Source organism: Labrus mixtus, chromosome 11 (genome assembly GCF_963584025.1).
Source record: "Labrus mixtus chromosome 11, fLabMix1.1, whole genome shotgun sequence".
Classification (NCBI taxonomy): domain Eukaryota; kingdom Metazoa; phylum Chordata; class Actinopteri; order Labriformes; family Labridae; genus Labrus; species Labrus mixtus.
The window spans coordinates 4374079-4397223 of NC_083622.1; the positions used below are offsets into that span (position 1 = coordinate 4374079).

Genomic DNA, 23145 nt, shown 5'->3' on the forward strand with positions numbered 1-23145 from the left:
AATGTATGATTGTGTTATTGTCCACTGCACAGCTCCTACATTACACCTTTTGTACATTTTGTGTTTTTATTTTTATTTTTTATATTTTACATTTTTAAATTCTATTTTATATATTGTAATTGCTTCTTATACTGTATTATTTAAGTTGTTGCTGCTTTATTTCCTTGTAAATTGTTTAGCACCAATACACCAAATCAAATTCCTTGTATGTGTTAATGTACTTGGCAATAAACCCTGATTCTGATTCTGATGTGTGTTCTGTTTTCTGTAGTTTTACCTGTATTGTTGTTGTCTTTACGATTTGTGTGTAATGTTGCAATGACTGTTAGTCTGTCCTTAATGTGCCATTCTTTCAGTTTTTTAACAAATGTACAGTGTCTTTGAGTTTTGAAAAGCACTAATAAATTAAATGTATTATTATTATTATTATTATTATTATTATTATTATTATTATTAATAATAATAATAATTAAGAAAATACTCCTCCACCTCATGTCTTGATTCCTTAGTCTTGCACATTGATTTGTTTAAATGGTACTTTGTCCTGGTTATTACATGAAAAACTGGATTGCCATGCATAGTGTGCAACTCCATCCATACTCTCTCCATTATGTCTATTTTCTTACACATGGACATGCATACACATTTTGGCTGGTTGTAGGTTTTCCCGTCTTTTCCTCAGGGGTTCTGTCCTGCTCCAAACCCATTACGAGGCTAATGAAAGCAAGTGAGAGGATCAAATCCAATGAAAGTGATTCTGACACTGCTTAACCTCTATAACGACCTGTGACCTCTGTGCAGGAGCAAACACACACACATACTGCACAAACACACACACACCTAAGCGTAACGCATGGGTGATTGATACACATACTGTAGGTTATATAGGGGTGCATGGCATATTCATATTCTTGCATGAATGCACAAACATAAAATTGTCATGTGACTGTGCATGTGCAGCCTAAATCTGAACATGTGTTTCCATGTAATGGCTATATTTGTGTGTGTTTTGTTACTCTTGCACCTGTAGGCCTGATTGCTTAAATTATTCATTTCTTTATGAATAATAAACGACTGCAACACCTGATTACCTGCTTGTAAGTTTGAATGTGGGAGAAAAAATCATGCAAACATGTATAATGCCACAATCATGAAATATAACTGGTTTCAGTAACACTTGAGTGCTGTGCTGATGTTTTGTATATGTGTGAGAGGTTGACTATAAACATTTTCTATTTTCATGTTTTATTCTTCAAATGATTGATTACTAATCACTCTGTTCCTTGCTCCTCAATGTTGATTCATAAATTATCAAGCTTACATATTAACTTCACATCACCAACAGGAATTCTGTGTGCAGCTCTGGGTGAGTAATCACTAGTTCTGTGGTACTTGAAATCGGTCATGGTCTCAAGAGCGGTCTGGTCTAGTTTCGGAATCAAAAGCGTTTGTACTCGGTCTCAGTCTTTGTATTCAGTCTCAGACTGGGCAGACTCAGACTCAGACAGATTTTAAATCAAGACCGGTCTAGACCACCACTGATTGTTCCTCATCAATATCAGAAGGAAACACCCCTTTCTAAAAAAAAAAAAATCACTTCAATTTATTCATGATTTGACTTGTCAGTGATATGGTCTTGGTCTTGACTCGGTCTCACCATGTCTTGATCTTAGTCTTGACTCTGTCTCGACCCCTAAATGTCTTGGTCTTGTCTCGGTCTCGGAGCTCTCTGGTCTCGGGTATGTCTTGGTCTCGGTTGGTGTGGTCGTGACTACAACACCAGTATTCACTCCCATCAACCCTTTGCACCAAAAACATAATCACATCTACTCTGAGATAGCCTTTACATTTCACCAGCAGCTGAAGCAACAATTGCAAAAGTCTCAATCTTGTTCCTGTCTGCGGCACTCGGGGTAATAAGCAGTTATTGAAGATGTGTTCCAGGTCCTACATCTTACAGAGATGCCACAGTGTCCTTGCAGACTGCCATGATCATTTGTCCTCATCTGAACTTAGAATGCATGTCTTTTATATTGGATTTGCATATTGCATTAGGGCTGTCAATATTAATGTGTCCATGCATGTGATTCATCAAATGACTTTAATGCATGATTTTTTTATTTACTCAAATTAATCACACAACTTCCCCACCTTGATTCAGACTCCCAGCAGAGAAAGGGAGACCTGCACACATGTGACCCAGCTGGAAAGAGTAGCAGGTGATTATGGACTGAAGTGATGACCTGATATAAAACTTTATTGGATCATGAAGCTTTTATGTTCCTCAAAAGTTCTGTGTACTCTTAGTGACACATAGAAACTGCTCTCCAGAGTCAGGTCTCTTTATACGCCGATAAAAGATCAACATCATTAAGACATGAAATGTTAGGAAATGTCTTTCTCCTCATGCGCTGCTATTCATCAACTTATAAACCAATCGAATCATACACAACATATGGAGTACTATATAGTACTTTATGCATTATAATTAGCCAATCTGAATTCAAAACCATTACTTGAGAAGATGCTGAACATGCATGCCAGCCAGAAAATGAAGATTCTTCTGTTGTCCTTTGTAAGACGTTCATTGTTTTACATTCTAAGGCAGTAATAGTTGGCTAAACATTTCCTCAAGTTTGGATGTTGTGGTAGTGTCTTGCTAAAACTGTGCAAAGTTTGCATCCATAATGTTCCAACTAAAATATGTCAATAAGAGGCGCATTCACATGTGTAGTAGTGAGTTGGATGGGTTCAGGTCATTTTGCCTGGGCAGCAGGGGTGAGTCTAGGTGGTTGATTGGGTGGTCTGGGCCCCACAAGAAATGTGATTGGCCACTCTGCCAATGAATTATGTTCATGGATTGACAGCAATAATCTGTATTCACCAATATTTTTCTTCATATGTACAAGGACAATAAGAAAGCCTTCTCTCTCTGAAGCCACTTGTCATTGACTAAATACTCATTTTAAATACTGGCTGTTCATAAGCCTGAAAAACATTCTCAGATATCAACCAGAACCTCGACAACTTGAAACACGATTACTTAAAAAGTTGTTTTAGGAAACTGTCTCGCAAGAAAAGCTAAGAAAAAAATCTCAGCTTTAAAGGAACCACATTCTTTGTTTTATTTGATGAAAAACAATCTAATTTGTCAGTCACAGAAAAATAGAAGCTATGAAAAAATGTGAAATACCGGTAAGTTTTTTTTAAGCACTTTGTTTATGGTATTTAAATGCTGCATATATGACCTTGCATGAGGGGCAGTCACATAAACATTTAATGAAATCATAAAAAAAACATCATGTGTCCTCACCTACTGGCTGGTAGCCCTGCCTTGTAGGACCTCCGAACGGGTTACGACCTCCAAAAGAGCCTCCGTCTATGGACCCGTACGACATCCTGCCTGACGGTTGTTGGTGTCAGCTTTTGGTGTCTGTGGAAAAAAGCACAAACCAGAAATCAACTCAGAAACAGTTTCTTTCCAGTTCTCTCCACCAGTATAAATATATTGCCCCCACAAACTGAGCAGAGGGAGAACAGACTTCTCAGAGCCGTCATCTATCGGAAACAAATACTGCATGATCTTCCAACACGAGTTACAAGATATAGAGAGAGATAAGAAAGAGATGATCCTTTTTGCTTTTATCATATCACTCTTCAATTAGTAATCTGTTTCCACTTACACCTGGTAAATTGATTTGGACTTGAATGGTAAATGGACTTGAGCTTGTATATTTCTTTTCTAGTCTCCTGACTACTCAAAGCACTTTTACAATGCAGGTCACACCCACACATTCACACACTGATGGTAGAGGCTGCTATGTAAAGTGACCATCAGAAGTAACTCATCCCATTCATACACATTCAAACAACAAAGCAGTGGGAGCAACTTGGGGTTAAGTGTCTTGCCCAAGGACACATCGGACATCGGAGTGATGATCGACTCTACCAACTGAGCCACAGCCTTTGCTTTGAGCTTGTATGTGTGGAGGTTTTCTAGTCATTTGACTACCCAAAGCACTTTTTGACACCCCAGGTCACTACACATTCACACTGATGGCAGAGGCTGCTCTGTAAACTGTCCATCAGTTTTACAATTTGGGGTTCAGTGTCTTGCCCTGGGGCACTTTGACCCAACCGGATGACCAACTCAACCACTGAGCATCAGCTGCAACTTGGCTTTTCTTTGTTCTGTTTTGTTGAAATCTATTAAATATGATTAAAACGTTTAAAACCCATATCATTAAGATCAATTTAATAATCGAGAAAGTAAAAATCAACAAAAAATATCAAAAATATGGCCTTTCTTTTGCAAAACCTTGTAAGAAATCAAAGTCCTCTTTGTCATCAGATTTCCAGATAGTTTGTGGTCTTATAAGTGGGTCCAAGAAATGACCAATTGATGTTCTCATTTCTTTTCTGAAGACTGCTAAGACTTCACTCAGAAGAAAATACCCCTTTACCGAATATAAAATCTCCCATGTTAGAAGAGTTTCAATTTTCTCTGGGTATGGAGGCTGAGGTCCAGAACGTCCTGTAAAATCCAAGACTCCTCTCCGGGTTTTGACAATGTTGCTAGTAGTTATAAAATCATTCAACATTCGTCATTGAATGATTTTAACTCACATCCACTACTGTCTGTCATTCAAAACGTACCATCTCATCTGATATCATCTGAGATACCGAAACTCTCAAACAATTGTCACGAAATCAAAATTCTTTGAACATTAAGTTATTATAGAACCTTCCTAAAAACTTTCCCCAGAGACTCTTCACTATGACATTGATGGCTTTGTTGTTGCTTATATCTTCATCTTCACGTATTTGCTTCTTTGAACATGTACCAGAAATTCAGTATTTGTCTGTATTTCATTTCTAAAGGAATCAGTTTTGGGTGGAAAATCAATTAGGAAAAAACTTCAGCGCAAATGACCCCTGCGATCATATAATTACTCATTTAATTGGGTTATAATACATTGCATGTTAAAAAATAAAAGATAGGCTATAAATATTTCAGTTTTCCCTCTAAATATATCAAATGATGCCATGCCATTCAAGCATTTCATTAGTTTACTTTGGTATGCAATGAGAAAACACTACTTTCTGGAATGGACAAGTGATAATTAAAAAAAACACCTTATGTATCGTGTTTATCGTGTTACAAAGTCAATGTTTTTTATTCCTTGTCTTTTTCATATTTGGCAAAACTACATCTGAACAAACATGTGGCACTGATTTATGACTCCATAGACTGTAAAGTGACGTCACACATCTGTTATACTATACTGCAAGGGGGCTCCGGAGGCTCATCGGCAGCAGCCGCCATGTTGGAAATCCTGTCTCAGCCTAACTTTCAGTCAACCTAACGAAAGGCTGAGAGCTGGAGCTGAGGCAGGTTTTAAGCCTCTTGATGAACCGTTATATCACATCGACCTGTCAATCAGGTCAGCTACGCGCCTAACTATGGATAACAGGTATCGTTCAGAAAAATCAAAACAGATAAAAAATGTGTAAAAAAAGTTCTTCCCCCATACTGGTGTGCCCCTGACATTAACTAATCAGACTTACAGTACTTCATTTTTCGTACCAGGCTGTAAACATGTTTATTTCTGCTGTAAAAAATGTTTTTTTGGCTGTGGTGGGTATGTGACTTCCAGGGCTCTTTGAACCAGCCTCAAGTGGACACTCGATGAACTGCAGGATTTTGAACTTACGCATTTGTTTCTTTTTTCAACACTGGAGGTTGCTGCTTGCTTTATACTAAGGTCATATGAGGCACACAGTACCTTCTGTCCACTGGTGAATAATTAATGCTGCATGTTTCTGGTTGTATTCATCAGATGTCTCAAATGTGTGTATCAAATATGATTTAGTAGGCTTTATAGAGCTGTGAAAGTCAAAGTCTGTTTGTGTCAGCAGAGGACAGGACTGGGAAAATGTGGAGGCACAAAAAGCATGCAGCTAAAGTAACCTGGGAATATTTTGGAGTCAGCCCCTTAAGGGTGTTAACTTATAAGCCGCTTCCATGATGAGCGGAGGACACCGAATACTCATCTAAAATTCTGCTAAAAAAGGTCAAATCATCATGTGAACATGTGTTTCACCCGCGGCAAAGAGACACACAGATGAAGGGCTCATCAACAAATCTCCCTCAGCATTTCAGCATCTCTAACAAAGGTCACAACATGACACTAGTCAAGTGGCCAGTGCTCTCCCTCCCTCCGCCGTGAAAGACAAGCATTCAGACGAGCAGGCCAACGTGATTACACCCCTGAATAATTGTGCAGTTCATTGTCGCGCTGAAGCGAAGCGGCTCTGGCGTATAGGGCTGGCGCTCTGCGGGTACAAGGCGGCACATGGGAGCAGCAAGAGATTCAGCGTCCGGACATTACAGGGAGACATATTCACTGGGCCACGAGAATGTTTAATCCGATTAATTTTCACAGAGAAGGGAGATTAATTACTTTTGGCAGTCCATAAACAATCTTCACACTGGTTGATTTCAAGCCCAGTGACTGAGGCTCACATCTCTCTGAAGTGTAAACGTGCGACGCCTCTATCTGCATAAAGGATGCACATTCATCGATGCGCAGCCACGTCTGCACACACACACTCGCACATTAGGATAACTTTACCCTTGATAACAGGGAAAAGGATTATTAATCTCACAGGCCATTCACTTATTTGATCCTACAAGTGCAAATTGAGGTCATTGGAACGGTGATGAAATAAGAAAAGGCAAATTGCTGCACATGATGCCATCATCCCTCATCAAACAGAAACTGAATGGTGGCTAATAGCCATGATGTTGGGGTTAAGAACAATGCGCTGTGCCCCACACTGTCCACACGTATTGACAGTATGTACTGTAATATCATTACGACTGGAATCACAGTACGACATGAGTCTAGCGTAACATGAAAATGGCCGCTGTGGGAATATGTTTTATTAGGAGTAATCTGTGTGTCCTCTCTCCATACCTTGCTTTTTTTTTTTAGCTTGTTTTGTGTACGTTAAATGTTGATAAATGAGTCGCATGTCTTGCATGTTGTCAGCTAGCCCTCATGGTACGGCTCCACTGCTTCAGGCGAGGGCGCAAGGGATCGCGCCGGAGCACTCAACTCGCCGCTTGATGGGAGTATGCCAGTTTTATGGCTGTTGGCATATTATTTTATTTTGTCTCCCCTCCTTTTTGCTGTAGGTTACGCAATTGGTGAAGTAGTCTCAATGAATGCACCTGATTGGAAAAACGCACGGCTACTCCAAGCGGTTGCTGTACTCATTTGCATAGAATAGCAAAAGATCCCATAATGCATTGCGCGACTGCCTCTCCGGCTCTCCATAGAAAATTAATGGAAAGGCTCAAGACGCTATCCGTAGTCGGAACCAGTGGAGCCGTACCGTTAAGCCTCACAGTAAATGTAGTGGGCAATGCAGATGAGCTGACCGGGTTTAAAGTGACCCGGTGTGATTGCCACAGTTAGTTACAGTTAACGCCATTGAGCCCCGTGCATTCAAAATGTTTGATTTCTGTCTTTCCCTTTCTCTCTGCTTCCGCAATAAAACACAAAAGGACGGCAAATTGCACTCAGCTGGTGGTTACTGTCGTGACATTTCTTCAGCATTGTTTGCAGAATATGTTTGTAGAAAACTATAATTTAAAAATACAAACGTAGGGGAGCCAGATAGCCAAGCAGTTATGACCAGCTTCCCATGTAAAGAGGCTTTAGTCCACGTCGCAGTGGCCGTGGGTTTCGAATCGGGGCCTCGGCCCTTTTGCTGCCCCCTCCCTCGTCCCAATATGTCCCATCTCTCTTAAGCTATGCCGTCGAATAAAGGCAAAAACGGCCCATCATCTATCACAAAAAAATTGGGGAGCTTATTTCCTTCATCATAACCATGAAAGGTAGGAAGTAAACATGTCTTCTTTAAACTCCTGCTTGGAAAGAAACACGTATTTTCTGAAAGTAAAAAGGAGTGTTTGGAGGAGCAGTTTTACAAACAAATACAACAATTATACCAACACATGCGGGGGACATAAGATTTGTCTAACACATGAAATGCCACTTTGGAAATGGACACAGTCCACACTAGTGGAGAGAAATCGGCCCTTCCACTGGTAAACAGAGTAGAAGTGAGGAAGAGCAGTGTGCACCCCTGTGTGACACTGCAGGACACAGAAGGATGGTAAATATAGGCCTGGCAGGGCACACAGACTGGATTCACAGCTACTCACCACCCCCACTGGTTTTCATTCAGTCCCCCACTCCTTTCACAGCTGTCATTATCAGCAACACAAGGCTTAGCTTAGCCAGAGCGGGCAACTGAGCAGAAATAAGCCTACACCCTGGACACAAATGCTGCATTTATCACAAACAAGCAAGGCGGGACTGTGTGGGAGCCTGTGTGTGTGAGTGTGTGTGTATGGGGGGGTGGGTTCAGCTGATATTGACATTTGAAGGCTGATATAAATATCTCTAGACTGAGGTGTGCATTGATGTTTTCTTTACTAAATGCGTAATATTCCACCATTTCCAATCCAATTATGAGATGTTTTCATTAGTCTTCATTATGTGGTAAACAGCTTAAGCCAAAAAAAAAAAGAAGGTATTTAGGAAAACAAAAAGGAATTATAATTAATGGAGAGCTGTTTTGCACATTTTACCATTTTCAAAACAAACTGGCTGCAACACATAACAGTAACACTGGTTTCTTTTTGGATCGTGTTAAGTCTTTGAAAATAACACTTAGACTGGGAATGTTATGCACAACAAGCCAGGGCTCAGCCAGGGTGTTCCAAGGCAGGAAACAATTATGATTACTGTTTGTTTGTTTCTTTGCATGAAAAAAAAAATGAGAGCTGGTGTTAAGGTCTTTGTTGCCTCCAACCCCATTTCCATGGCATCAGTTGACTGACAGCTGAGAGCTGGTCGGTGTTGCAGCATAGGTACTTATGTGAAAACAAATGATTTACAGCCCTGGCCTTATTGTTCTGTAATACTGTATTTGGTCGAGGTTTTCAGTGTTTGTCTGCAAGTGAGTGCTATGTCTGTTTTGCAGATCAAAGCCTTCTTCGAAATCCAGGTAATTTGCAGTATCATAATATTATTAAACATATATATTATACACATATTATACACTTCACCATGTTGTTCAAACACTAATATGTGTCCCGAGTCTGTCTACAAACCCCCCAATTATGAGTAAATGCCATTCTCTTCGTCTTTTTCCTGCTCCACTTTTCAGAAAATGTGTGCTCAAACAGTCCGTTTGGAGATTTTCCCTTAATGACCTCACAAAGGGCAGTAACCCCTCCCCCAGGTGGGTGACCCTCCCACAGCTAGGTGTTTGTTCTGTCCTCTGAGTCTGCCTTCTCACAGTAAACAATAGGACATGGAGCGAGAAAGTCTGAGCCATATCCCCTTCCAGAGAGGGGGCGTGGTCAGACACAGCTCATTTACATATTTAAAGCTACAGACACAAAAACAGCCTGTTCTGAGCAGGGCTGAAATAGAGGGGTTTATAGGCATGATCAAATACAGGATCAGAGTGGATTTAGAACAAGAAACTTCACAGACATGTTTTGGGGAGCTCTGAGACTTATTTACACTGGTTGAAAAGGAGGATAATATGTGACCTTTATATTTGATATACAATTACATCCAAATACTTTTAATTCATGTCTCCAAACGTGTTTCATAATCCTTGAGTTGATGCTGCAATCCATGTTACACCAACAAATGAGAGTAATAACACTGGCAATAAGGAGCAAAGCTATTTGTCCTGATTTGAACAGATATTGCAAACAGTGGTTCCCAAAGTTGGGGTAGTGATCCCACGGTGTTTTGAGAGCCGCCAAGACGGGGCTGAGAGATGCCTTAAAATTAAAAAATAAAATAAAGGAAATTGTATATTTGATCAATTATTGTGAAATTAAATACAAAGCAGTAGCTCAATTTAAAATAAAACCACATTAAGTACATTGAAATGAATGTGTAAAAATACACATACAATGTAAGTTTGGCAGCAACAGTTGGGTGTCTGCTGCTCTTTACATATACATTCTATGCATGAAAATGACATCTATTCTGCTTCTTTTCTTTCTTACAATAAATTAAAAATATGTTTAAATCAAAAAATAACTCAGATAGGTCAATTATGGCTGTGTTCTCCGTTATTTACCTTGACCACTTCTAGGGACAGTGAGGGTCCCCAGTCTCTGGCGCCCTTATTTTGGGGGTCTCGGGGTGAAATGGTTGGGAACCTCCGATTTAAAACAACAGTGTTATATTTAGTTTTTCTTCTGTCTCTATTGTTTAAACCAGATTGATTCATTTATTTTTAGGTTCACAAAAAAATGACTGTTTTGTCGTTACCCTCCATCAAACTGTAGATAAACTGTATCCACTGTTTAGTAATACTTACAATCCCCCAGTGCATATAGGATTTAAATAATGGCCGTCCTTCCTGGCACTCTTTTCTATGCATTTCATTAGACATTGAAAATTGCAGGTGCATCAGCTTGCTAATAATTTCCCTGACAGGAAATGGTATTTGGACATTTTTCAGGAGGTTTCCTGCAGAGGAGCGAGCAATTACGTTCTAATTACAGAATAAAAAAAGAAAAGAAAGAAAGAGAACAGTCGGCACAGGAGATAAGAAATCCCTGATTTCAAAGAAACTCTAAATTGAACTTGCATAGAACAATGAACAAAGTCATGTTGTGTCCAGTTCATACAATATAGTTATTTTTTATGTAATTCATCATCTTGACCTATTTCTCTTTCAAATGATTTAATATTTGTTTCTTTCTATCCTTTTTCCTTAATCAATGGCAGCCAGAGAAACTCCTACATATATTGCAGTAAAACAAACAGAATATGTTATATAGTTACATACGATGGGGAATTTACTGGATTGCTGCCGAAAAAAAGCTTCATGAATTTTGCATTAATTGCGCCCCCTATCTGCTTCGTCTCAACGTCCAATTCACAAAGCATATTGTGCCAATGATATTCTGACATGCATGAGGACTCATGCGTATCAAGGGTTTGTGTATTTACCGGGACTGAGCCTCTGGCAGCCTCAGCTTGTTTTAACCCTGTATTCTTATAATAATATTTATGTCAAAGTAATATTAACAGACTATTTAGAAATCTTACAAAAAGGCATACAGAGGCGGAATTATTATCCTGATCACTGGGAATTTGTGCCTCAAACCCCAAAGCGGAGCACAGCAAAAAGTCTTTTAAAATGGACTGAGTAAATGTGGAAAACTGTCCTGTGGTCAAATGAGTCCAATTTTGATTTCCTGTTTTGAAATATTGGACACCCCATCTTCCAGGCTAAAGAGGAGCGGGACCATCCGGCTTGTTATCAGCGCTCTTTTCAAAAGCCAGCATCTGTGAGGGCTGTGAGAAAAACGTGCAAACAACATGTTGCTTTGTCTTTCTGAGGATGACTTGCTGTTCATTTGGTGTTGAAGTAATGTTGATAAAGTGATGAAAAATACGATCGTGAGTCCATATATTGTGTTTTATTTTGAAACGTTCTGTACGTTTCCTTGTCTGACTTCCTGTCCAGATTGTCACATTCTGTCCAGCTTCACGCGTGCCTGCAGCGTACTCCATTGTAAAAAAAGAGACTCACAGCGTATTTGAAACGGAGCAGAGCGTAGTGGTGCTGGTGGTACGCTCAGGAGACGGGGACGAGGCGCTCGTTGTGAAAACACAATCATTGACTAGAGTGGCAGCGAACTATGGCGTAGTGTGTGGTGCAGACAGACCGTTGTGCGTCGTAGTATGTGGAAATTGTTGGTAACACAGTTATCCTCTTTCAACTTTTCAACTTTCAACTTTATTGGCCCTGAGTGGAAAGTGAGAACAATAGACAGCTTCTCTGAGTGAGCGGGGCCACCAATCCTCCCCACGTGGTGGCAGGGCTAACTGTTGGAGAGGAAGGGGTTCAGCTGAAGAAAAAAATAACATGTATAAAACTTGTCTGAGCTTCTAAGAAAAACATAAAAAAAGCTGAGGTAAGCACCGTCAAATCCATGTAAACATAGACCGAGGAGAACAAATCCAGAGGGAGTTTGACTTCACTTTGTATGGTATATTTGATAATTGCTATAATAACCAGAAAGTCACATATTATACCACGTTTAAATCTTAAACAATTGTCAGATTTCTAAGCGTAGAACCACAGACCAAGCTGCTGTATTTGCCAAGATGGGAATTACAAGGTGTTAAAGTTAAATGAAGCACAATACCTGATTCTTAGCAGGGGGGCAACTCTGTGACACTGACCAGTCAATATATGAGATTTCATCTTTAGTTCATCCTCACTGTTATTTCAAACATGTATCAGTGATATTCTGTTGACTTACTGTTGAAGCTGTGTTTATTCAAGAGGCACAACAAGATGAAAGTTTAAAAGCTAAATATTGACCGGGGCTTATTATACTTACATCACTTCAATGGTCTGGAATCAAGTCAGTGAGGCGGTATGACCATTAACACTGCGATGTTGTGTGTCAAAGACAGAGCGGACCCTCATCAGCCAGGCTTCTTTGACCGATCTGCTCTTTCTGACATCCAGGCATCCCGATTCTTACCAGTGATGGAAGCTCCCTGTCTAATTATCTCACACACACAGTCTGATTACGTGACTCTAACGGGTTAATGGATATATAAAATGCGTTAGATATGTTTCATTTACCAACCCAGAAATGTCTGTTGGAATTATTCCATATTCCAGTGTGCCGTAATGTGTCTCATTTAACCCTAATGTTTATCGGTTGATTCAGGCAGCTCACACGACCCTAGAGTTGTGGTTAGAGACACATAAATAGCCAAGAAGTTAACATTGTGTGTTGAGATAACGGAAACTGCCAATCACAAGAAGGCGCACTGCTTGCGTGTCCACTTCAGGCTGGCTGCAGAAGCACCAGAAGTCACAAAGACATCCGGTCAAAAAAGCCGTTTTTACAGCATAAATTCAGATGTTTACAGTCTGGTTCAAAATTCAAAATAGGTCTGATTAGCTCATGTATGTACGGGGGTACATTTTTTGATAACTTGTCCGTTTTGATTTTATGAAATCAACTTATTTTAACATCACATAAGCGTACTGAGTGAACTCCTTCCCCAAAGGAGAATCTGCTTCAGAAAGTTAACCACACAGAGAGAATCCTCCAGCTGTAGCAGATTGAGTCCTGAAATAACCTTGATGCAGCTTTTCTGTGACATAGAATCCAAAGCCTACACACTAAAGGTCACATGCCTCCTTGCAATGTGAGATTATAAAGTGAACGGATGTTTTGCTGTTACCGCCAAGAAAAAACAAGTTATTGCTGGTTTGATTGCAAACTATTTTGTGTATGATACTCTGAAATAGAGATGCAACCACACGGTGGATTTGTATGACAGGATCAAAGGAAAAGATGTAAATGAAAAGGCATTGTGTTTCCAGCCCCAGTAACCTCTCAGAACAGAAAGGAAGATGAACTCCATACCGATGTGTGTCTCTCTCCAGTGGCTCTGCTTTATCCCGTCTTTATTGTCACCCCTTCGGCTGACACTGCCAAACTTAAGGATTGCTCATGTGTGTTTACTAAAGCCTCTCCCCACCGTCCCCGGTCTGATCTCAGGCCATTCCATCAGCACTCCCCATCCCTTTGAAAACAACCTTCATCCCGGGGAGGAGGAGGAGAGGGGAAAAAACACCTCTGGGCAGTGAAATTGCCTTGTCACACAAAAGGGACTCATTATTGAGATAAATCACCCCATTCTATCCCATAACTAAACTCTGCCTCAGCTTACCTTCCAGTGGCACCTGCCATCCGAGCTGAACTATAAAACGCGCTCTCCAACCTGAAGCTGAGTGTGCTGGAGGGGTTCAGTACTGCCTCTGGTCAGTTTGGTTTGACAAAGAGATCTACACCAAAATGTTTCATCGTTATGACGCAAAGCTAACACTGACTGTTTAAAACCAGACAGTTAAAATATTCTGCAGGAATCAGTGTCTAAATGTTGTGTAACTTAAGCCTTCCTAAGATGTTCACTAAAGCTCTTCTTCTCACAAAAGGCCGAAATATGAATATGCATGAGCTTCAACAATGTGAAACTATTTGTTTGGATGGTTCATTGTGAGCCAATGCTCACACATGCCCAATACTTATTTCCAGCTCTGTTTTATCTAGAGGTTGAGACCTTCAGATTCAGAACAACATTACAGCTAAACTTCAGAAAGAAATCAATAAATTGATGGGACTCCTTGCAATCAATGGGTCTTCATTGTGTGCTTGAAAACAAAATGCACTCACATCACTAAATAATGGATAACAATGTTCAAGAGAAGCAAAAAAAAAATCAGTGCATAAATGACTTTCTCTGACGTTAAGGGGATAGTTCTGTGATGATTTGTTTTTTGTTTTTTTTGCAGGGTTTTTTTGTGTTTCTTCTCTCTCCTTTACCTTCTCCCCTTTTTGTATTTTTCTCCTGCAGGTATGAGTGTGTGGCAGTGGGTGTGGCTTGCTTCTTCCCTCAGCAGCAGACGAGGCTCACCTGGCTCTACGCAGCTCATCAACCTGACAATAAAAGTCTTCACTCCACTACTCTGCCAGATAGTTCTGTCTCATTGGATAGTGCACTGTTGTTGGGCCACGCAGGCTTAGGACAGTCAAACAATGGACTTGGGACTGCACCTCTGTGAGAAGCTTCATTTGAGTGATTCACTGAGATCACAAAGAGGCCTAAAAGGACTCTTTATCCCAGAATCCCCTGCAGTACTTCACACCTACGTGTGACGTAAAGGGGGGACCGGAACCTGAGGGAGACCCCACAGGAAGGAGGCCAGGTGACAAAACTCTGAGACTTCCATTGCTCTCTCTCTTTCCACGCGGTGACTTCAAGTGTTCGGAGACACAAGCTCCTGTTTCCTGCAACAATCTTCCTTTGTTTTAAGTTTTGGTGCGCAGGTAATCCGCAGCCGGCAGTGTTCTGAGTTCCGAGCTCGGATTGTCCAGTGAACGCATCTCAGTTTCTCGGAGAGCGTCAGACTATAACAGATTATCAGAAACATAACGGTCTTATTCCGTCCTGCAACGAAAGGACATCAACGGACATCTTTCCACTCGACGGAGAACCAACGAAGCCGCTCTTGCCGTAAGGGACCCTCACCGCCATCAGCCGCCTCTACACCAGGACGGACAGAAGATCTGTTTTATCGCCGGACTCCTTTTTCCTTCACCAATCGCGAGCAAAGCGATTCACAAGTGAGGCTTAATTAGGTCTGGGCAGAATTAGCTTTAGAGAGTGTTTTTAACAATTGTTTGATTGAAGCAGAAACTGTAATTTTTATCTTTGTTGGACCGCCGCGTCCTGAGTTTTACCTGTTTAAAACTCTTGTTCCCGTTTCGGACCGCTGCGTCCTATATGTGTTTAGCTTAACAGCGTTATAACCGGGTATTACTCTTCTGATCAGAAAGGCCAGTGTAAGCCGTATTAACTTGAATTCGGCCATTGGTTTGTTTCTGTGAATGAAGGGAATTACTCCGAGTGGTGGCGCGGGATTCGGACTGTGATCCGACCTCTTCAGGCACGCATTTCTCTCCTCCTCTATTCTCCTCTTTTCTCCCCCTTTTACTAACAGACACACACACATATTCCCGTGTAGACGCACATCTGGAGACTAACTCCACCACCGCGCCATTACGCACATAGGCTACACACACACACACACATAGATCTATACACTCGCAGCCATCCAGACGCCTCAGAGACACAGATCGTGTAGGGCCGAACTCGGTCTCTTTTAGACATTAAGGCCACATTAGGTCTTTGTTAGGTGTGCGCTATCGGAAGGGCGATAACGTGGGACGAAGCAATCTCCCCCTCTTCCCCCCTCCTCTCTCTCTTTCATCCACAGACACACACACACGCACGCACCCAAGTCTTTGTTAGGTGTGCGCCATCGTGAGCGACCACGTGGGTACGAAGCCATCTCCCCCTCTCTTCCCCCCCCTCTCTCTCTCTCACACACACACACACACACACACACACACACATACAACTACACTTTTACACCTCTTCCACAAGCCTTACTTGATAATGTTTGTTGCTTAGATTAGTTTATGATAGTTATTTGTTTGATTAGGTTCATTGATTTTGGATTGATGTTGCTTTGTTTAAATAAATTCTGTTATAATTTAAGAGAGCAGTTGTTTGTGATTACTGGTGTATTTACATTGTGATATAAGCTGGGTGCGAAGGCTTTGTGTACGGATTTCACGCCTTCAATTTATTAAATATAGTTATTAATTATTAATAATATTAGTAATTAAATAACTAATTTGAGACTGATTTGAGTGATATTTTGGTTATATTTCCCTGAGTACAGAGTGGTGCCCCAAAACGAGATTAAACATAGTTTAATGATATTTTATTTATATTATTAATAATTAAATATAATTATTAAAGAATATAACCAAAGTTGACTTGATACAACCCCAACACTGTGTACTCACTTTTTCTGCTTCTTGTAGTGACCTTTCTAACAGTCTTTAGCTACCTTTGTGTATAGTTTTTTTCTAGCCTTTATTGTAGAGACAGGACAGTGGATAGAGTCAGGGACAGAGAGCGTGGGAAAGGAGCCCCAGGTCCACTCCGAGGAGCCTCTGCACATGGGGCGCATGCTCCAACCAACCTGGCCAACAGCGCCCCGCTAGCCTGAGAATTTTGTTATTCCCTGTGTGCTTTCTTGTACTCAGGCTTCACACGTCTCAGCGCATGGGTTTTTTTTCATCCTAACATCTTCCCAGTGATAATTCTACTGGCCAGCTCCCTGCCTCCACTACCTGCTCTCTTTTCTCTTTTTGTTTAATAAAACTTTCGAATGTCTACCTACTTGTGCCAGTCTTTGCTTAGTGTTTCAAATTAAACCAAAACCTTCACAAGTTTTATTTATTTCTGGAGTGGTGGTGTGTGAGGTACTAGTCAATAGTAAGTGTAATACCCAAAGGGTATGTTGGTCAGCATGGCCTCTTTATTAAAACAATGGCCAGAAAAGAAAATAGACTATACATGGCTGCAGACAGGGTCAGTTTAGCATGTAATTTAGCTTATTTTAAGATAAAAAATAACCCAAAAAAGTGGAAGTGTTTAGCACTACTTTGTTATACATCGGATCCCTGTTCTTCTGCCTGCTGCACACAGGGTAGATTGTGTACAAAGTCCACTTGAATTTTTCCTAGTCAGTCGACTTGTACAAATATTGTGAACCTAGATTGTACAGCATCCCAGTTTGAGATCATTTTAAGCAGCAGATGTGTACTATGTGTACTCCAGTCCCTCAAAGTATCATCTTGTATCGGCATGTCATCATTTTTTCTTTTCATGTATTTGTTCAAAGTCCTGAAGCAGCTGATTACTGCGCTGCAGGCGTAGGAACACGTATTTGTTGCATCACAAAGTCGTGCTGAAACAAAGTGGCTTGATGACGGCAAAGTATTATTCTTAAAACCTTCTAAATACACGATACAGAGTCACTGCTTTTTAGGTAATTAACGTCTTTAATGTAGCTAAAGTACGTGGTAAAGCTGACCCTGTCTGCGTCGAAGTATAGCCTAGCTTCTGTGTCGGCACCCCGACCACTTTTCCATTAAAAGGGTCCGAGCTCACCTTCATCTCCAAACCTAACCCAAAAACAGAGGTGTAAAGTAACGAATTACATTTACTCGCGTTACTGTAATTGAGTAGTTATTTGCTGTATTCACGTTTTAAGTCGTTTTTAAAATCTGTACTTTTACTTTTACTTAAGTAGGTTTTCAGTTAATTATTGTAATTAGCTAAATTTTAAATCACATCCGTTACTGAGTAAAAAACAAATAGGCCTACTATGAATGATTTTCCCTCATCGCACCGGAGCCACGAGAGACAGAGAGGCAGAGAGGCAGAGACCCTTTTCTTGGCTTGGTGCCACTTCAGCTAGTGCAGCATGGATAAGCACCTCCACTAGAACGGGTCTACCTGCTGAAGGTGTTTATAAACTGGTCTCTCATTGGCTTAAGTCCAGATGATTCAAATAAGTTGGCTGTGGCAAAGACGCGGCTGAGGATACCTTTTCTCACTGCAGCGTTCGCGACTACAATCGCCGCTGCAGCTCCGAGCGATAAACACATTTAGTTCCGGAACGTTTTTCACAATAAAAGTCCCTAATTGCCATCTCTGTGATGTGCTTTTATTTTGAAGCAGACGTATGAGGAAGTTGGGTGTTATAAGCTGCTGCAACTTAACACATCTCAGATGTGTGAAAATAAGTACTTCAAACCAAACAGATTCAGTTAGAAGCTTCAGTAGCTAATAGGTAAACAAACAGTGACAAAAACATGTAATATTTAAGCTCATAAAGGGTCATTTTAAAACAATAAATGGATTATCTTTCATCTCAGGTTTAGTTGCAGCTAAGTCAGCCTTTGAGGCTGTCTTTGAGACTAATCAGCCTCAGAATAATAAAACTAAAAACACTAAAATACTCTTAATCATTACTAATAATCATTTTAGTATTTTCTTAAATACTTTAGAGGCTTTTCTATGCGATTTTTCACACTTAAATAGAAATCAAGTATATCCTCTGAAAATAACTCTGTGAGTCATGACTGTCTACAATGGGTGTAACACCCGAGTCCCACTGTCTGTGATGTTTTCCGAGTTTTCCGAGTCCTATCTTCAGTTTGTTAACATCGCCTGGACGGCCGGCTGACTCCTCCCCTCGTGTATAAAAGTTGTTTAATTGAGGGACTAGAGAAAAGAAGAATAACATACTGTACTCACTGATTAACTGTGTTTCTAGATCACGCTCATTTCAGGTAAATTTACATGCAGTGTGAGGATACGAGCATAATAATGATCACTAGCATTAGCATGCTAACACAACAATGCAGCGCGAGTTGTTTTGGTTTCATGCTGGTGCTCAAGGGCGACATCTGCTGGATCAAAAAATCGCATATAAAGCCTTTAAACATTTCCCTTCATAAAACAGCTGATTACTTGAACATATAATCCTTGATTATTTATTCATCATTATGTATATTTTGTTTTTGTCAATGGGGTAGAAAAGAAAATATTTATCTGAAAAGATAAATCTTTGTAAAGATTGGCCCTTAATCAAAAAAAAACTTTGAGATTAATATCCTCCCGTCCTTTTTTCACGACACACGAGAGATGTGTTGTCATAAAAAGTAACTAAGTAACTTTTACTTAAAGTACATTTTAAACAAGTTACGTTTTACTTTTACTTTGAGTACATTTTTAAACTGGTACTTTTACTTGTACTTAAGAAAAATTGTATCAAAGTAACAGTACTTTTACTTGAGTAGAATATATTAGTACTCTTTACACCTCTGCCCAAAAACAAACTACCACTCTAAGGAATCAAAGACATTCCTACATGAACACAGAGAAACAATCAAATCTGATAACTTCCACAGATGTTTGGTTCCATTTATAAGGTACTCAAAACACTCAGTTTAAAAAAATAATAAAACCTGCTATAAAATAATATAAAATGACTAAACATGTCAAAAATATTACAGTGAAAAGTAAGAGCATGGGTGCCAGTAGATGTCTGCTCCAAGCACCGACATGTCTAAATAGGGAAGTGTGTGTGAGATGTCACTAATCATGAGCTCGGACCTTAAAATACATGCTGGCACTAAACATCCTTTTTGACTCATAGCAAAACGTGGACACATACTTTTCATGTTTCTTTCAATGTCCTTTCCTGTGCAGAGGACAGCATCCCGAGTCGATCCTTTGTATGTAGTTTGATTCCCTGATTAAGCAGAATAAACAATGATTACACATTTACTGAATAGTTAATTTAAAGGTCTGTAGGGAAAACTGCAGAAATACATGTTCCCTCACCGCAAAATCTCAGGCTACTTAGTCAACCACTCTATTCTGTTAAAACATATGTGAATTTCTGACAGTCATATATCACTGTTTTTTTCCAGGTGTGGGTGTTGGGACTCAGCTTCTTTGACAAACAAGTAGCGGGGTCTTAATGATTGCTGTTCACAGCAATTGTACAGCTAATATGCCAACCCTGAAGTTCTCTGAAGATGCCGGAGCACAACTCCCTCTTTTCTAGGGATCACAAATTACGACACCACTGCTTTTCCAAAGCAGTCCAGCTAATGGTGGCACAGAGCTGTCATGTGGAGCAGTTAGCAGCCTGACACTGTCTTCATCTTCCTTAGACTGCAGATCATTTTATGTCAAGTAATTGTGAAGTATGATAGCCCTTTTTCTTCGTCACTAACATGTGTGGATTGGTAAAGTAAACAGTTATTTGTAAGTTCTGATGACAAAGCATGTATCTTTCTGTGTTTGTTCTCCGTCACAGCTTTGACTTAAGGCAATAGCAGCAGTCCTGCTCTATACATACAGCTGGGTAAAAGGAGAGAGGTTAATTCACAGCTAATTGTCATTAGCTCACACATGTTGATGGGAGATTCTGTGCGGATTTGTTACTGATGCTATATTGATTGCATATGAATGTCAGCCCAGGGTTAGAAAATAAATCCATGTAAATTAAACTGGCATCACCATCAGGGGAATACACTCGTAAACATTTACAACCATGTTGTCACATATTATGGGACAGACTGTATCTCTTGAAGCCAACCTGTTAACACCTCACATACATGGGCAATGGAACACCATCGGGCCACACCTGCTGCTTTGATTACTGTCTAGACATGATCAAATCAAAGACAGGATCACTGCAATCTGACAGTTTAGTACTGGAGGGGGGTTGCTTGCATACTGGGTGAGGCCATGCTCTCGGCGCTCTTACCTATCAAACTTCAGCTTTCTCAGCTCTCTAATTGGAACAACCTCTTTAATTGGGTTTGGAAACCATGGAGACGGCCCGCTCGGTCAGGGAGCTGATAAGCTGAAAGAGACACCTTCAATAGAGGAGACGCTGTGTGAGGTGGTCTCAGCTTTTGCAGTGATGGAGACGTATCCCCTGTTAAAAAGAAGTGAAACAGACGTGCCTGACATTGGAAGTGTCACATCCCTGTCAAACACTGTCCAACACATTCCTGTGCGACAGCTCGTCAATTACACAAGTTTTGAAAAGAGACAGCAAAAGGCTTGGGCAAGCAATCTGGCAACCATGGAAAGTGAGCTGACCAAAGAGGACTGCAAGGCCACCACTAACAATATACGAAAATAAAACTGTGGAGAGAAAAAACTGTTGGAAACCTTCACTGATTCCAAGGTCCTAAATTGGCTTACCTTGGCTACATGTACTGGCAGATGGAGTGGTACAAACCAGGCTGTTCTCAGTCACAAATGGTATCATAATTGGGGAAAGACGCTGTCTATATACTGTACATATATTCCAAATCATTATTTAAAATTTGCACCAATCCCCAGAAACATTGGGCTTATAAAAAACGCAAACGTCAACACAATTTTTCCTGCAACCCCTCTTGTAATTCTCAATGTGAAGTCGGGATGAGCAGAAGTTAGAATGCCAAATGATATGTTCAGGAAATTTCCACACAAACTAGTGGGAGTGGGTGGCTATGTTTAAATCCTGCAACAGGCAGGAGACCGGTCTAATCTGCTTCGTTATGTTTTTAGTTGACACAGTGTTTATGTCGAACTACATGTAGCAATGATATAAATGCAAAGATTTGCCATCAAAACATTGGACTCTGTTGCTGCATCCTCAAATTCTGCATTGTTTTCCTGTCTCATCATGTCCTGCGTCCTCTGAACCCCCCCTCCTGTCTGACAGGGATTGTCGCTGCTAAGAGGTGCATATGTGAACAAGAAACTTAAGAAGATTTCAGAGCAAGGCTGTCCTCAAATTTTCTAGAAATGTTCCAGGGGTAAATGTGAAACTAGCTGTATTGGCAGTTATTGACTTATCTCAACCCCCACCAGGGTTTGTTCACTGACTTCAAACCAGAGGCATGACCCTGCAGCTGCCTAAGGCCCCAAAATGGGAAGGTACAAAGCATCTGTAGTTACAAGTAAAGCAATGGGTATATGTTGGCCACTCACAGGATTGCACACTAATTCTTGTTTTTCATGACACAGCAATCAAACCATAGTATGAAGATATGTTACACTGATGGTTACCTCCACCTCCACCTTCAAGCAAGAGACTAACAAAGGGAATAAAGACAGAAAAAGTCAGAGTTGAGGTTAAGTATCGATGCGGTCTTGAACTTATTTTGTTTTCCATCAAACCCTAAGCTCAAAGATTTATCAATCCAGTAGTTTCAGAATTGTTCTGTTGAAGCTTTGGGTACAAAAACTGTTTTCAGATTTAAGTTGTTCTGTGGGAAGATAGATTATTGTATTGACTTAAATTTCATAAATGAATTTGAATTAAGATTAGCTGCACCATCGATTTTGCGATATCGCCAGAACACAAGTGTTTCGATACCGTTGAGGACCTGTGACGTACAAATTACAGTTTTGTTTCAGCCACAGTGGAGCAGAGCAGACAGAAGTAGGAACTACAGAGACCATCTTCCTTTGCGCTTTGTTCGCTGCCTGAATTTAGCGAAAAAATGAGGGATACAGGCGTTAGTGGGGAGGGCGAAGAGATATTGTACAATGGACTTGTTATCGCGATATCATCGCATCGTGAGATTTTTATATTTTCACATCCCTAATGTTGGTCAGTTTGAGTATTGTTTGTTTAATTCCTAATAAATTTGACAATTCTGAGAACTGGAAATATCGTCATTCCCCCAGACCCCCGGCATTCACTTCACCCATAATTACAATGTTGTTTTACAATTACTGATTGCAATAAAAATCAATTATTTCATAAAACTGAAGTTGAATGACACTTGAATTATCCTCAGATTCAGGTCAGATCATTGCAATGGTACAGATGCTGGTTTTATGTCTAAAGGAAACCTGCTGTATCTTTATTAGTGGGGAAGGTGTGCAGGCACAACACATAACACACACTTCTTTTCAGCAACACTATTATCAATAACACTTTAGAGAAGGGGAGCCTGGATGCCCCTCAGAGAAACGCAGGATGCTTTAGTGAAAGATGACCTTGAGTCAGAGGACTGAGGCGCTATGCCGCTTTCATTTGTTTGAAAGG

General features: G+C 40.4%; 1 protein-coding gene and 1 long non-coding RNA gene across 2 annotated transcripts in view; one reads left to right on the forward strand and one right to left on the reverse strand.

Moving 5' to 3' along the window:
- The window catches only part of tsnare1 (T-SNARE Domain Containing 1), a 154276-nt gene that overhangs the window by 114311 nt on the left and 16820 nt on the right, over positions 1–23145 (reverse strand). Inside the window, exon 2 of the mRNA XM_061049657.1 lies at positions 3314–3433. Within this exon, the coding sequence (XP_060905640.1) occupies positions 3314–3398 (85 nt within the window). The 5' untranslated portion in view covers positions 3399–3433. The remainder of the gene's footprint in view (positions 1–3313; positions 3434–23145) is intronic.
- Positions 14886–16211, forward strand: LOC132983368 (uncharacterized). The gene is made up of 2 exons (XR_009674835.1): positions 14886–15846; positions 15963–16211. It is a non-coding gene; the product is annotated as an uncharacterized LOC132983368 (long non-coding RNA).